General features: G+C 37.8%; 1 protein-coding gene across 4 annotated transcripts in view; it reads right to left on the reverse strand.

The window, feature by feature from the left end:
* FAM13A (family with sequence similarity 13 member A) overlaps nt 1-15,651 on the reverse strand; it is a 264,235-nt gene that overhangs the window by 215,343 nt on the left and 33,241 nt on the right. For all 4 annotated transcript variants that reach the window (XM_081157518.1, XM_081157517.1, XM_081157516.1 and 1 more), the window contains one exon: nt 11,150-11,359. In XM_081157518.1, the coding sequence (XP_081013644.1) occupies nt 11,150-11,359 (210 nt within the window). The remainder of the gene's footprint in view (nt 1-11,149; nt 11,360-15,651) is intronic.

The following is a 15,651-nucleotide window of genomic DNA, read 5'->3' on the forward strand; positions in this document are numbered from 1 at the left end:
TAGAAAAACAAAACAAAACACAGAACATGGATATTAAAAACATAAAAGCTAAAATTTTAAAAACAAACAAGGTTGGAAAATAAAGTTGATTAAGTTTCATAGAAATCAGGATTAAAAGACTGATAAGGCGTCTAAAGAAATAATGTAAGAAATTTAATACGGGAACATTTCCAACACCAAAAGAGTATTTTCCAGATTAAAGGGACTTACTGAAGCCCCAACACAACGGAGGAAGAAACTTCGAGAAACAGTAGGTTCAGGCAGACTGGTGAGGGAAGCTCAGGGTGATCTCTACAACCTCTACAACCAGCTTAAGTGAGAGCAGAAGAAAGAGGGCCAAAGAGGAATTTGTCCAGAAATAAAGACTTGATAAATTATTTGATTATTTGGGTGAGGGGGGCAGTTAACAGTGAATTTGTTAGAGCAGTTTGAAAAAAAAATTATAGAACAGGTTTCTAGAAAATTATAAAAGTGAAAGCATAAGACAAATATTAATATCAGGCAATCCACCTCACACACACAGTCTTATATAGTCATAACAAGTCAAACATTAATCATGAATTCAGCTAAAATTGTCCATAATATTGGAAGAAATTGTTTGGAGTGACAATGTAATAGAGCTAATTCCACATATTTCATAAGCAGAAGTGATGAGATAATGTCTAAAAGTGAGAAATCAAAATATAACAGTACAGATATATTATCACGTGGAAGTAAAAACCAAAAAAACCAGCAAAACAAGTGAAAACTGATTTTATCTGGGGAAGAATTGAGGGTTGCTAGTTTTTTTAAATTTGTTTTTATAAATTTCAATTTTATTTGATTTTTAAATAAAACCATATGCATATATTACTGTGATAAAAATATTTCTTTAAATAAAGAAAAATGTGCCCAAGGCAATGAAGATGACAAATTTAATTTTATTGAGGGTAATAAAATTACTTAGGGATGTGCCACTTTAGTATTTGATCAATAATTTTACAGAAAGATTATCAAATCCAATTATATTTACGCCCTTTCAACACACACACTGTGCTCACTGCTGCAATCACCTGCCTATGTTTACCAAACACCTTTGTCCATGCAAGCCTCTCTTCCTAGAGCACAGACCATCTGTGGGAATTCTACCAGTTGTCCAAAGCCCAGCTAAGTACTACCTTCTGATCTTCTGGTTTAGAAATGATTCCTCCCTCTCCACCCCTTTATTCTGTGAATCCTGATTCTCTGTGCACATGTTCTGTTTCCTTAATAAAACTGTAAGCTCACTGTTGGCAGGACAGTACTCTTATTTTCTATGTGAGCAATAAAATACCAAACCTAATGCTTTCACCTCAATTTAATGGTTGAAAAGCAATTTTTCGATCACTGACCTCATATTAACAAAAAAAAGTCCTATTCGCTACATAAAGTACAATATATATTTGCAAGCTTAACCTATCATTAAAATTATATATAAAAATAAAATAAAAATTTTATTTTTCACTTAAAAAAAAAATTACGCTACCAAGCTGGACAACCTGGATGAAATGCACAAATTCCTAGAAAAAACAACCTTCCAAAACTCAATCAGGAAGAGTCAGAAAATTTGAATAGGCCAATAACTGCTGATGAAGTTGAAGCAGTAATCAAAAGGATCCCAGCACACAAAAGCGCTGGACTGGATGGCTTCACAGGGGAGTTTCACCAAACGTTCAAAGAAGAATGAACACATACCCTCCTGAAACTATTTCAAAAAATCCAAGAGAAAGGAACACTTTAAAGCTCTTTTTAAGAGGCCAGCATTAACCTAATTCCAAAACCAGATAAAGACACTACAAAGAAGGAGAATTAGAGGCCAATATCCTTGATGAACATAGATGCTGAAATCCTCAACAAAATATTAGCAAATTGGATCCAGCAATATATTAAAAAGATCATACACCACAACCAAGTGGGATTTATTCAAGGATGCAAGGCTGGTACAATATTTTCAAGTCAATAAATGTGATACATCACATAAACAAACTGAAAAGACAAAAACCACATGATCATATCAATAGATGCAGAAAAAGCATCCGATAAAAATCAAACATCCATTTTTGATAAAAACTCTCAGCGAAGTGGGATAGAAGGATTGTACCTGAACATGATAAAGGCCATATATGACAAACCTACAGTCAACATCATAATGGGCAAAATCTAAAACCATTTCCCCTAAGAACAGGAACAAGACAGGGGTGTCTACTTTCACCACTGTTATTCAACATAGTACTGGAAGTCCTAGCCACAGCAAACAGACAAGACGACAACATAAAAGGCATTCAAATTGTAAAGGAGGAAGTAAAATTGTCATTATTTGTAAATGATATGATACTGTACATAGAAAATCCTAAAGACTCCACCCAAAGACTACTAGATTTAATAAATGAATTTGGAAAGGTAGCAGGATACAAAATTAACACCCAGAAATCGATGACATTTTTGTACACCAATAATGTACTCTCAGAGGGAGAAACTAAAAAAAAAATCCCATTTACCATTGCAACAAAAAAATTAGATATTTAGGAATAAGCTTAACCAAGAAGATAAAAGACCTGTACTCTAAAACTATAGGACATTGCAAAAAGAGATAGAGGAAAATGTAAACAAGTGGAAGAATATACCATGTTCATGGATTGGAAGAATTAACATCATTAAAATGTCCATACTACCCAAAGCAATCTATAAATTCAAGGCAATCCCTATTAAAATACCAACAGCTTATTTCACTGATCTAGAACAAATACTTTGAAAATTTATATGGAAACAAAAGACACCCTGAATAGCCATGGCAATCTTGAGAAAGAAGAACAAAGCTGGAGGGATAACAATACCAGATATCAAGTTATACTACAAAGCCACAGTAATCAAAACAGCCTGGTACTGGCACAAGAACAGACATATAAATTAGTGGAACTGAAAAGAGAACCCAGAAATCAACCCACATCATTATGCACAATTAATATTTGACAAAGGAGACAAGAATATACAATGGAGTACAGACAGTCTCTTCTATAAATAGTGTTGGGGAAATTGGACAGGTACATGCCAAAAAGTGAAAGTAGGCCACCAACTTACACCATACACAAAAATAAACTCAAAATGGATAAAAGACTTAAATGTAAGGCATGAAACCATAAAAATCCTAGAAGAAAACATAAGCAGCAAAATCTCAGACATCTCTCATAGCAATATGTTTGCCAATACATCTCCTAGGGCAAGAGAAACTAAGGAGAAAATAAACAAATGGGACTGCATCACAATAAAAAGCTTCTGCATAGCAAAAGAAATCATCAACAAAACGAAAACGGAGCCCACTGTACGGGAGAACATATTTGCCAATGACACATCTGATAAAGGGTTAACATCCAAAATATTTAAGGAGCTCATATAATTTATCAAAATGAAGACAAACTATCCAATTAAAAATGGGCAAAGGACCTAAATAGACATTTCTCCAAAGAAGACGTAAGATGGCCAATAGACATAAGAAAAAATGTTCAAAGTCACTAATCATCAAAAAGATGCAAATTAAAACCACAATGAGGTATCACTTCACACCTGTCAGAATGGATACCATCAACAAATCAACAAATGACAAGTGCTGGTGAGGGTGTGGAGAAAAGGGCACCCAGTACACTGTTGGTGGGAATGCAGACTGGTGCAGCCACTATGGAAAGCAGTATGGAGTTTCTACAAAATATTAAAAACTGAACAGCCATTTGGCCCAGTGATCCCACTTCTAGGAATATATTCTAAGCCCAAAACACCAATCAGAAAGAACGTATGTACCCCTATGTTCATAGCAGTGCAATTTGCAATAGCTAAGATCTGGAAACAGCCCAAGTGCCCGTCAGTAGATGAGTGGATAAAAAAGCTGTGGCACATTTACACCATGGAATACTACGCAGCTGTAGAAAAGAAGGATCTCTTATCCTTTGGGACAGCATGGAGGGAACTGGCGAGTATTATGCTAAGCGAAATAAGCCAGTTAGAGAAAGACAAGTACCACATGATCTCACTCATATGTGAAATATAATAAACAAAGTAAACTGATGAACAAAGTGGACCCAGAGACATAGAAGCCTGGAACAGACTGAGGGATCTCAGAGGGAAGGTGAGGATGGGGGAGTGGGTGGGGAGAGATTAATCAAAGAACTTCTATGTTTATGAGCAAATTCCATGGACACAGACATTGGTATGGGGAAGGCCTGGGGGTGGGGTGGGGTGGATTTGGGGTAGAAGGGTTCAATGGGGGAAAAAGGGGACATTTGTAATAGTTTCAATAATAAAGATTAAAAATAAATTAATTAAATAAAATAAAAATTACTGATAACTGGTTGCCAGTCCAAAAATATCCCCAAATAAGTCTGTGGAAGGTGTGATTTTCCACCTCAACCAACAATTAAAAGTTCAAGTAGTTTCAATTAATTTGGGCAAGACTTTTGAAATCTTCACCTTAGCTCCAAATTAAAACCCATTTCTTTCCTCTTTCCTTCCTCCTTTCTACTCTTTAGGCAGGTATGTGCACTTATTCTTCTGTAACTCTATCAATTTTTTAGAGACAGGAAAGTTAAGAGAAAGGGTAGAGACCGATACTAAACTTACAGGTAAGAAAGTTGAGGGAATCACATTAAATGACTTGTCTTCTTACAACCAAGAAAACAAGGGACAGGAGTCAGGGCTTAGGATGAACTGGGGCATGAGCACAGGGAAGGAGGATTGCACTTATTATTACTAATTTAATTTTATTTTTTAGAGAGAGAGGAAGGGAGTGGGAGAGAAACGTTGATTGGTTGCCTCCCAACTATATGCGCTCCAACCAGGTATCAGACTCACAACCCAGACATGTGCCCTGACCAGGAATCAAACTGGCCATCTTTTGGTGCATGGGACGATGCTCGACCAACTGAGCCACGCCAGCCAGAGCAGTAGGATGGCATTTATGTCCCAGCTCTAGAGGTAGTGATTTAATTGGCCTAAGGTGTGACTTGATCTCGGATTTTTCAAAGCTTCCCAGGTAATTCTTATGGGCTCGCATAGTTAAGAAGCACTGGCTTAACATTATTTATTTATTATATGACTGGCATTGTTTAAAGTGTTTTATATGGATAAACTCAATATCCATAATAAGCTCAGGAAGTAGACCCTACTATGATCTCCATTTAACAGTTAGGGAAACTATGTGCGGTGGTTTTAAAGTGTTCACAAAGCCCAGCCGGGCGTGGCTCAGTGGTTGAGCGTTGACCTAGGATCCAGGAGATCGGGGTTCGATTCCCGGTCAGGGCACATGCCCAGGTTGCGGGCTGCAGCCGATCAATGACTCTCTCATCATTGATGTTTCTATATCTCTCTCCCTCTCCCTTCCTCTCTCTGAAATCAATAAAGATATATTAAAAATAAATAAATAAATAAATAAATTTAAAAAAATAAAGTGTTCACAAAGCCTGAAACTTCTCCCTTCAAAAGATGGAGCCTGCCCAGCCAGTGTGGCTCAGTGGTTAAATAACAATAAGTAGAACAACAAATCAGTGTTTCTCTCTCTCTAAGATCAACAAATTAAAAAAACAAACAAAAAACTATACATGGATTTCCAACTGTGCAGGGGGGTTGGTGCCCCTAACCTTTGCATTGTTCAAGGGTAACTGTATTTGTAGGAGTAGCTGTCATGGGTTTAGAAGCCACACATACATAAAGCAGCTAGGCAAAATCTTGGCACAGAGCAGGAACTTAAATCATGATGACAGGTATATAAAATGAGCTTAGTGTCATCTCTTTACAGCTACAATATTGTCCAAACATAAGTGATGCTCAGAATGCTAAGTGTGAAGCGTGATGAGTCTACATAGATGACTATGAAATTCACATCGTCAGCCTCAACCCCCCTCCTAAGCACTGACATTCATTTTACTCATCATAGCTCCATAACCTTCCCTCTTCACTTCCATTATTTATATTAACTGACCATTTGTCCACACCGGGATCTCTCTTCTTTCTTTAATAAAAACAGCTGGATCTCTGAGATCAACAATTTACAAAGCTCCCACAAGGAATACATCAGATCCTACCAAGCTAATATGCTTTTACTGATTTTAGAAAGAGAGGGAGGGAGAGGAAAAAACATCCTTTTTCACGCTCCCTACTGTAGATGGAGCCCAAAACCTGGGCCTGTGCCCTGCCCAGGTACTACACTTGATCTTAGCCAAAAGGCCGAGAAGCGATGTGTGCCCTGCCCAGGAATCAAACAGGTGACCTTTTGGTGCATGGGAGGATGCTCGACCAACTGAGCCACAAGGACCAGGGCACCCCTGAGTCTTTGGGCTAAGTCCGAAATTCACCTGAAGGGAGGGAAGGAGCATTAGTCAGCCACAGAAGCTTCCTAGAAAGTTGAAGACTGCTTCTTCCTTTCAGGACGAAAGATCAGGTCTGACAGGCTGGAGCATTTGCTAATGTAAAGGCCTCACCCTAACTACAGATGGAAAAGATTTGGATTACTGAAGACAAAACAATAACAGTTGCCTCGGGGCTTGTCAAAGCACAGAGTCTGCATTAGCCCCCCCACCCCCCAACTCCACCTTGTCTCAAAACTTCCTTCCCAATTTATTAGCTGCCATTCACAACAGTCTGACAAACGCCCTTTGCCAGGGTAGCCTTTCTATATTCAACTATGAGAGAGAAATATTCGCATTTATATTATAGAAGATTTTTCAGTGGGGAACATTCACATAAAGGGATTTCTAGTTAATCCTAAATTAATTCTATCTTAACAAATTTTTATTGCTTGCAATTCATATCTAGTCCCAAAATACATCTGAAACTATTAAAAGAGAAAAAATAGATTACTGTCCCACCAAGATATAGATAAAGGATCAAAGGCATGGGATAGAGCCAAGCTGAGATGATTACGTTAAAAACCCCAACCAAGGAAGGTGAGCTGTTGCAATCAGAAAGAAGTTTAACATGAAAACAGGAAAAGACGCTCTCTTAAACATGAATTGTCTATACCAGGTCTTTGACAGAAGCAAAATGTTCTTACAGAAATCAACTTTATATAGTTTTTGATAAATACCTGGTTTGCAGATTTATTGGTTTGCTAAGTAAAATTATAATGATCAACTCAGATTCAGATACCAGACAACTGTAAACCTGTTAATTTGTGATAAAAATGAAAATGTAAATGCTGCTCTTCCACACAGAGGGCCCTTGCTGATCTACAGAATCAAAGGTTGGTCTACAGCAGCAGGGATGCTCCAAGCCGCGCCCGGACTATCTTCAGTGGCAGTTCTGGTTTAGCTTAAATGTCTGAAAAATACTTTGGTGAGGCTCCAGAATTCCATCCTCTTAATCATGAAAGATAGGATCTTGATCGAAAAATTTTAAGTATATTCAATTATGAGATAGCTTGCTCTTTATACAGGATATAATTTGAAGGCCCATTAATATCATTTAAAAAAAAAAAAAAATCTGGCATTGAGTTGTGACAGAGTATCAGGAAAACTTATTATTATGAGGACAGAAATATGAAAGCAGGGTAGTCTTTATTAAGGAAATTACATCAAAACAATTTTATTAGATATCAATGTATAGTAGAACAGGAGAGATGAGAAAATTATAACTGCTTTTAGTGAGTCTGTCAAGAGCCGCGACACCTCCAGCTTTAGAGCGACCAGCTGCACCATGTTCCCTCTACAGTAAAAGTACTGCACAGAGGACAAACCAGAGTTCACCGGAATTACTTTGTATCTGAATTACAAAGAGAGATGTTTATTTTACAGAGGTTATACAGTCTGACACCTTATTCCCTCTACTTAGCAGTTTATGTAACTAGTAGGTACTCCATTAATACTTTCTGTACGAAACATCTTAGATCTAGCCCCAGAGTCTTCAAAGAATGAGAGAATACTAATAAAATAAAAAAATTATGCCCTGGCTGGTGTGGCTCAGTTGGTTGGGCATCGTCCTGAGCACCAAAAGGTTGCTGGTTCGATTCCCAGTCAGGCCACATCCCGGTTGTGGGCGGTGGAGGGTGGGGGTGCTGTGCAGGACGCAGCCAATCGATGCTTCACTCTCACATTGATGCTTCTCTCTCTCTCTAAAAAACCAATTATAAAATACTTTTAAAAAATTAGTTTCCTTGCCTCACTCAGAATTTGTAATTTGTGCATAATTATACACCTTGAGAGACTGCTATATAACCAGTCATGCTTTTAGAATACTGCTTGTTATGATGCATATCATCTATCTGGCCACCAAGGAAGCATGTCATGAATGAGAAGATAATTTATAAAGAAGACCTAAATTATAAACAAATATCAGTATAATTTAATATTAACAAGAATAATAAATCAGTACATCCTCATTATCAAATAAAAGCTATTCTAGGAAATATGATTTAAAAGCTTTAAAAATTCACAAGTATTCATGAATATTAGTATCAATATTAATATCTAAATATTAAGATACTAATAGTAATAAAAATTCTTAGTAATACTAAATATTTTATTAATAAATATTTTGTATTAAGCACACCGTTTTTAAATCTTGAACTCATTTTTGTAGCAATTATTTTAAAATAATTTTCAGAAATGTACCTTAAAGTGTCACATCTCTATGGCATGGATAAAACATTCCCTGTCAGAATCATTTAATAGGAACAATGGTTACCTTCTTGAATTGCTCATACATGTGACCATGAAAAAGTCCAGTTTCCAATGAACAATCCTCAAACATGTGTCACTCACCAAATGTCACTTACTGATGGAAAAAGCTTATACGCACTATAGACAACCAGACAGACAAATGGTTCTGCAGTTTTTGCTTTCATATGTTATCACTATTTTTCAATAGAATACAACATGGCCTTCAAGCTTCTCCCACTCTTTAGTATCCTACATGTGAATAGTTACACCACTGTTTAAAGGAATGTGGCTTTGAGTAACATCTTTCTTAATCTGAACTAACTCTTATAAACACATTTTCCCTTCTTACTCTAACTTGACAAAAATATTAAAAAATGGTTTTCAAAGTTAAATCATTTTTCTTACTATATTTAGGAGGGAGAAATCAATAATGATTAGGTCTATAATTATTACTTAAAAATCAAGTTTCTACAGATACATGCAAAAAAAAATGAAACTAGACCACCAACTTACACCATACACAAAAATAAACTCAAAATGGATAAAAGACTTAAAAATGTAAGACATGAAACCATAAAAATCCTAGAAGAAAACAGGCAGCAAAATCGCAAACATCTCTGGTAGCAATATGTTTGCTGATACATCTCCTAGGGCAAGAGAAACAAAGGAGAAAATAAACAAATGGGACTGCATCACAACAAAAAGCTTCTGCACAGCAAAAGAAATCATCAACAAAACGAAAAGGGAGCCCACTGTATGGGAGAACATATTTGCCAATGACACATCTGATAAAGGGTTAACATCTAAAATACTTAAGGAACTCATACAACTTAACAAAAGGAAGACAAATAATCCAATTAAAAATGGGCAAAGGACCTAAACAGACACTTCTCCAAAGAGGACATAGAGATTGGCCAAGAGACATATGAAAAAATGCTCAAAGTCACTAATCATCAGAAAGATGCAAATTGAAACCACAATAAGGTATCACTTCACACCTGTCAGAGTGGCTGCCACCAACAAATCAACAAATGAAAAGTGCTGGCGAGGGTGTGGAGAAAGGGGAACCCTAGTACACTGCTGGTGGGAATGCAGACTGGTGCAGCCACTATGGAAAGCAGTATGGAGTTTCTACAAAATATTAAAAATTGAACTGCCATTTGACGCAGTGATCCCACTTCTAGGAATATATCCTAAGAAATCCAAAACACCAATCAGAAAGAACTTATGCACCCCTATGTTCATAGCAGCACAATTTAGACTAGCTAGGATCTGGAAACAGCCCAAGTGCCTATCAGTAGATGAGTGGATAAAAAAGCTGTGGTACATTTACACCATGGAATACTATGCAGCTGTAAAAAAGAAAGATCTCTTATCTTTTGGGACAGCATGGAGGGAACTGGAGAGTAATATGCTAAGCGAAATAAGCCAGTTAGAGAAAGACAAGTACCACATGATCTCACTCATATGTGAAATATAATAAACAAAGTAAACTGATGAATAAAGTGGATCCAGAGACATAGAAACATGGAACAGACTGAGGGATCTCAAAGGAAAGGTAGGGATGGGGGGTTGGGGGTGGGGGAGTGGGTGTGGAGAGATTAATCAAAGAACTTCTGTTTATAAGCATAACCCATGGACACAGACATTAGTATGGGGAAGATCTGGGGGTGGGGTGGATGTGGGGTGGAGGGGCTCCATGGGGGAAAAAAAGGGGACATCTCTAATACTTCAATAATAAAGATAAATTTAAAAAAAAAGTTTCTTCATTTTTAAAAATATATGTTTTTATTGATTTTAGAAAGAAAGGAAGGGAGAGAGAGAGGCACTGAATTGCTGCCCCCTGCATGCCCCCTACTGGGGACTGAGCCCGCAACCTGGGCACATGCCCTGACCAGGAATCGAACAGGTGACCCCCTGGTACATGGAATGATGCTCAACCAACTGAGCCACACTGACCAGGGCTGAAGCTTCTTCATCTGAAATCACTTCATACTACAATCATAAAAATCAATTTTACCTCATAAAATAGTTATTTTAGTACTCAATTTTGTTTATGAGAAAAAGAAAGCACACCAGTGACTTTTCAGTTTCAAAGATCACTAACCAAATACAATTTACTTAAATTTCCTACATAGAATTTAATGTCTTATTCTCACTCCTATGGCAGTCATTAGTCAGAAGAAAATTCCTTTGGCACCAAAGCATAAGGGCCTCTCAATATTATGTTTTTAAAGTATTCATATAAAAATGGTCTTAGAAATTCCATTTAATAATGGTATTCATAATCAGTTTAGTATAATTTTAGGGTAGAAGATGAGGGCCTAGAGTAAAATAGCAAGATGGTAGTTAAGGAGCGATCACAAATATTTAAAAGCTCATTTTAATACTTCTAGTTTAAATATTTAAAATTAAAATATTTAATATTCAAAAGTTTAGTTTACATTGAAAAATAAAATTATTTAATTCATAAAAGGATTTAGTGCACTAACCCTGAAAGAGCTGAATGAATCGAGGATGCAAGGCCGAGGTGATCACACTCTCAGGCAGCTCCCTCAGGAAGAGCTTCAACAGACTGGCTGCTGAGCAGACGTCGCCATCTCTCCCCAGCTCCACGGGCACTCCGCTCTCAAACTTCAGTCGGAGTTGTTCCACCACCTTCATATTGCCATTCACCCTGAAAAGGCCTTCCTGGGTGAGTCCTGGAACAGTAAGGCAGATGCATAGAAAATAAACAGAGGTCTCTCACAGATACAAACTCTGAAGAGCAAAACAACAAAAATAAATCTCAGGGCAGGATTCTCTGAATACTATAATAACCAAGTACTGGAATATTTTCACATTTTGTAAAAATGTTTTCTTAATATAATAAATCTCATGTCTACAACATACCAACACAAAGATCAGATATAATTGTTATAAAAGCTGGCCTCTAAAAATAAGGTTAGGACATATATAACCATAGAACATATACCATTCTATAAAGAAACTTCATTCGTATAATCTTATACAGTACATAACAGAAACTTATCCTGGGCTCCAATTGCAGCTTAGCATATTGAGAACAACTATTAAAAAAAATAGCATGTATGTAAGAAACTTAACTATATGTGATTACCACTGTAATAATTTAATTAAGAAATAATATTTCTTTAGCAATCACTAAATTCAAAGTATAAGACTCTATGAGACTACAAAGTAGTATAAGACAAGATCCTTGCCTTCATCTAACTGATGGGGGATATTAGTCTTTGCTGGGGTCAAAACAAGGCTTCGTGGAGGAACCTTTGGCTCCTTGGCATAATTTTTGGCTAAAACATAGGCAAGATGGAAGGTCTGGGGCTGATGTATGTGAAGCTAATGCAGTTTAAGCTTCAGGGCCCCTCATTTGCTTGGGTCCTTTCTAATGCTCTGTCCCTAATTTTTAATTTTGTCTTCTTTTTCCTAAGAGAGCACCCAATTGATTAAGCAACAGGACCCACAAAACCTTGATCTATCCCTGACAAGGGGAACAAATATATGAATTAAGAAGCAGAGACAGGGCCGCATAAAGAAAGGTAGGCAGACCTCGCCGGTTTGGCTCAGTGGTTAGAGCATCGGCCTGCGCACTCAAGGGTTCTGGGTTTGATTCCGGCCAAGCGCATGTACCTCGGTTGCAGGCTTGATCCCAGCCCCAGTCGGGGTGCGTGCAGGAGGCAACCAATCGATGTGTCTCTCTCACATGGATGTTTCTCTCTCTCTCCCTTGCACTTTCTCTGAAAAGCAATGGAAAAACTATCCTTGGGTAAGGATTCAAAATAAAAGAAAGGTAGGCAGATGAAAATGTGGTGTTTAGGTCAAAGAGTGAAGAGGCAATAAATGGAAGAAATGGGAGGGGCCATGAGTGCCAAGTCAGACTGCAGACTTTATCACTGGGATACTTTATCAAGTGGGTGGGTGGGGTGGGGTGGGGGAGTGGGAGGGGCACACAGTATAATCAAGGTTTCAGAAAGACCACCTAACCAACACCGAGCCAATGCAGAGGGCAGAGAACTTGCCTTCCCGAGACCACATTCTACTATAAGGCAATCAGACGGAGCTTAAAAGGAGAGAATAAAGGTGATCTGGTAACAGTACGAAAGGGAAGAAAGGAAGAGGAAGGGTTGAAAGATAACTTTCAGTTTGAAAACCAGAAATCCAGGAAAAAAAGCACCGTAGAGAATAAGGTGAAGTGGGGGTGAGGGGTGGTAGTAGCCTAGGGTAGAAGGTAATGATCTTCAGCTCAGTGTGCTGGGTTCGAGGAGACGATACACCATGTAAGCAAGGGAGCCGGACCATGAAGGAACGTCAGGCGTCACACACAGTCTTTCTAAGAAAGAGTAGCCCCAGAGCTCGACTTGCCACTCTTCTTTTGAGAACCTAATGTGAACTTTAGCAATGATATAGCATTGAAGCCTATAAGTATTTAGATGGAAGATATTGGTTTATATTAGCCCTTGTTTCTTTTTCTTTCCTGCTAATTGACTTGCTCTTTCTAAAGAAAATGGAGGCTAAGTTCTTTATAATTTGCTAAGGGATTTTATGAACCCTTTAATTCAACAAATATCTAATGAGTACCTGGCACTAGGTTAAGTACTAAAGAAATCAACCGTGAGAAAGAAAAAAATTCGAACACTACCATTATCCACATGGAGTTTGTAGTCTGGTAAGATGTTTATGTTGTTCTATATACATATATATTATTTGGCTATAAAGAACGTGAATATCAAAAGTTGACATGAATTTTAGCTCCAGTTTTGACAAAACTTTGTGAAACCAGAGATAATATTAAAAATATTTAACAGCTAGTATGGCCAGGGCACCATGTAATCAGAGGAGATGCCAGTCACTGTGTGTGGCAGGGAGCTTCTCAAACGGCCCCAATGATCTCCACCACTTGGTATCCATATCCATGTGTAATCCCCTCTCTTTAAGTGTGGGCTAGACAGAGTAACTTGCTCGTAACAAACACAGTGCAGCAAAGCAATGTGATTAGGTTCTAATCTCATTTCTGAAATTAGGTTATAAAAGACTTGTGGTGTCCATCTTGCTTGTGTTCTAGTTCCCTCTCTCTCTCTCTTTCTGGTTCTTCTTACTTGCTCACTCTGATGAATCAGCTGTTATTTGTTAGCTACCTTATGGAGATGTCCATGTGGCAAGGAACTGAGGGCAGTTTCTGGACAATGGCCAGCGAGGAACTGAAAAACTCACGGCAAAAACTCCACCAAGGAACGGAGTCCTGCCAATAGCCACGTAAATGAGCTTGGAAGTGAACCTTTTCCCAGTCAAGTCCTGATATGACTATAGCTTCAGCCAACACCATGGCTGCAGCCTTGTAAGAGACCCTAAGATAGAAGACACAACTAAGCCGTGCTGGGATTCCTGACCCACAGAAACTGTGAGGTAATAAACACTGTTGTTTTAATCTGCTGTTTTGGGGTAACCTGTCATGCAGTAACAGATAACTAATACGACATGCCATTCCCTTTAATACTGCAGAATATCAGTTACTATTGGAAGACTTTAGCATAGTCATTTTTAAAGCTTTCAAGGTCTGTTTCCTCTACTCCACAAAGCTTCATCTGTAACATCAGAAATGTACACTAGCATCAAGCAGATAGCAGCCAATAAAAGAGAATCCCCTTCCTGGGCAAGGCCCAAATCCTGAACATTTAGAATTCTGCATCATAGTCCTGTATCTACCCAGCTCCTGAGCCTATTTTTGGCCCAACAAATGGCCCCTGGATCAGATTGCACCGTGTTTTTCGAGCTTTAACCTTAGGCTTTCTCTTCCAACAAGGTTTTGTGACCCTTCCCTCAAATAAATATACTTCCAGTTATTCCAAAATAACCAGCCAGCTCCAAGGACTGGCATTGGTTTTCAAGGTTCCTGATCCCACTGGGAGTTACTAGTGGAGAGAAATTATAAATGGAAGCAATCAAAATTAATGCTTCTCAACCATTTTTTTTCTGCCTCCATTCCATTTATTTGCACAACTCTTCCCTCAATAACATCTCTCACCCAAACAACTCTTATGATACTTAGTGATTTTCAACCAGGGAAGTTTACCCCTGGCCTTGGCTATATTTATACTCTGCGGGGGGAAAAAATCAATACAGTTTTCTAATGCCCCTTATGAACTTATATCTACTACCCATATAAGGCTTACCAGACTATCTAATCTTTAAATTTTCCCACTCTAAATTTTCAGGAAAAGATGATTATAACAGAAATGTTCAGAAGGAGGAGGTATCTAGAAGGCTTAGTGGCATTATTCACATACATTTCTGAAATTCTGTGATACTTGATTTCAGGAGATACGGGTTAATCATCGTGACATGTCAACTTCATAATGGTTAGAAATGAAAGGCTTATATAAACTAATTAACATCTATACCATTGACAGCTAATTTTTTGTATAATTGAAATATTTATTTCAAAATAATGTGAATACACCATCAGAAACTAAATATGCCACAGAATAGACTGACGAACCTCAGAGGGAAGAGGGGAGGGGAGGTGAGAAGAGGGGAGGGGAGGCAGGAAGAGATTAACCAAAGAATTTATATGCATAACCCAGGGACTGACAGTAACTAGTGCAGTAGGCCTGGGGATGCAGGGGAGGGTACAAGGTGGAGGGGGTCAGTGGGGGGAAAAAGGGGATATATGTAATACTTTCAACAATAAAGATTTAAAAAACAACAACACAAAAAACTAAATATCCCAGAAGTTGGAATTTGTCTATTTGGAACACTGGCCCAGAAAGCAGTATAACAGTATGTAAGCATGTTCTGACATCTGGTGGTGAGTGCAGAATCCTACACTATTAAAAACAGCATATCATACAGCGTGTCCATGTTAAAGTAAGAGAAAGAATCCAGTCACATTGTCAGCAAGACTGTTATTTTAAATAGCCTAAAGATAATATGCCTCATAACTTATAAAAAGAAAAAGAAAAATGTATTTTTTATTTAA

The sequence above is a fragment of the Miniopterus schreibersii genome (assembly GCF_964146895.1).
Source record: "Miniopterus schreibersii genome assembly, chromosome: 1".
Classification (NCBI taxonomy): domain Eukaryota; kingdom Metazoa; phylum Chordata; class Mammalia; order Chiroptera; family Miniopteridae; genus Miniopterus; species Miniopterus schreibersii.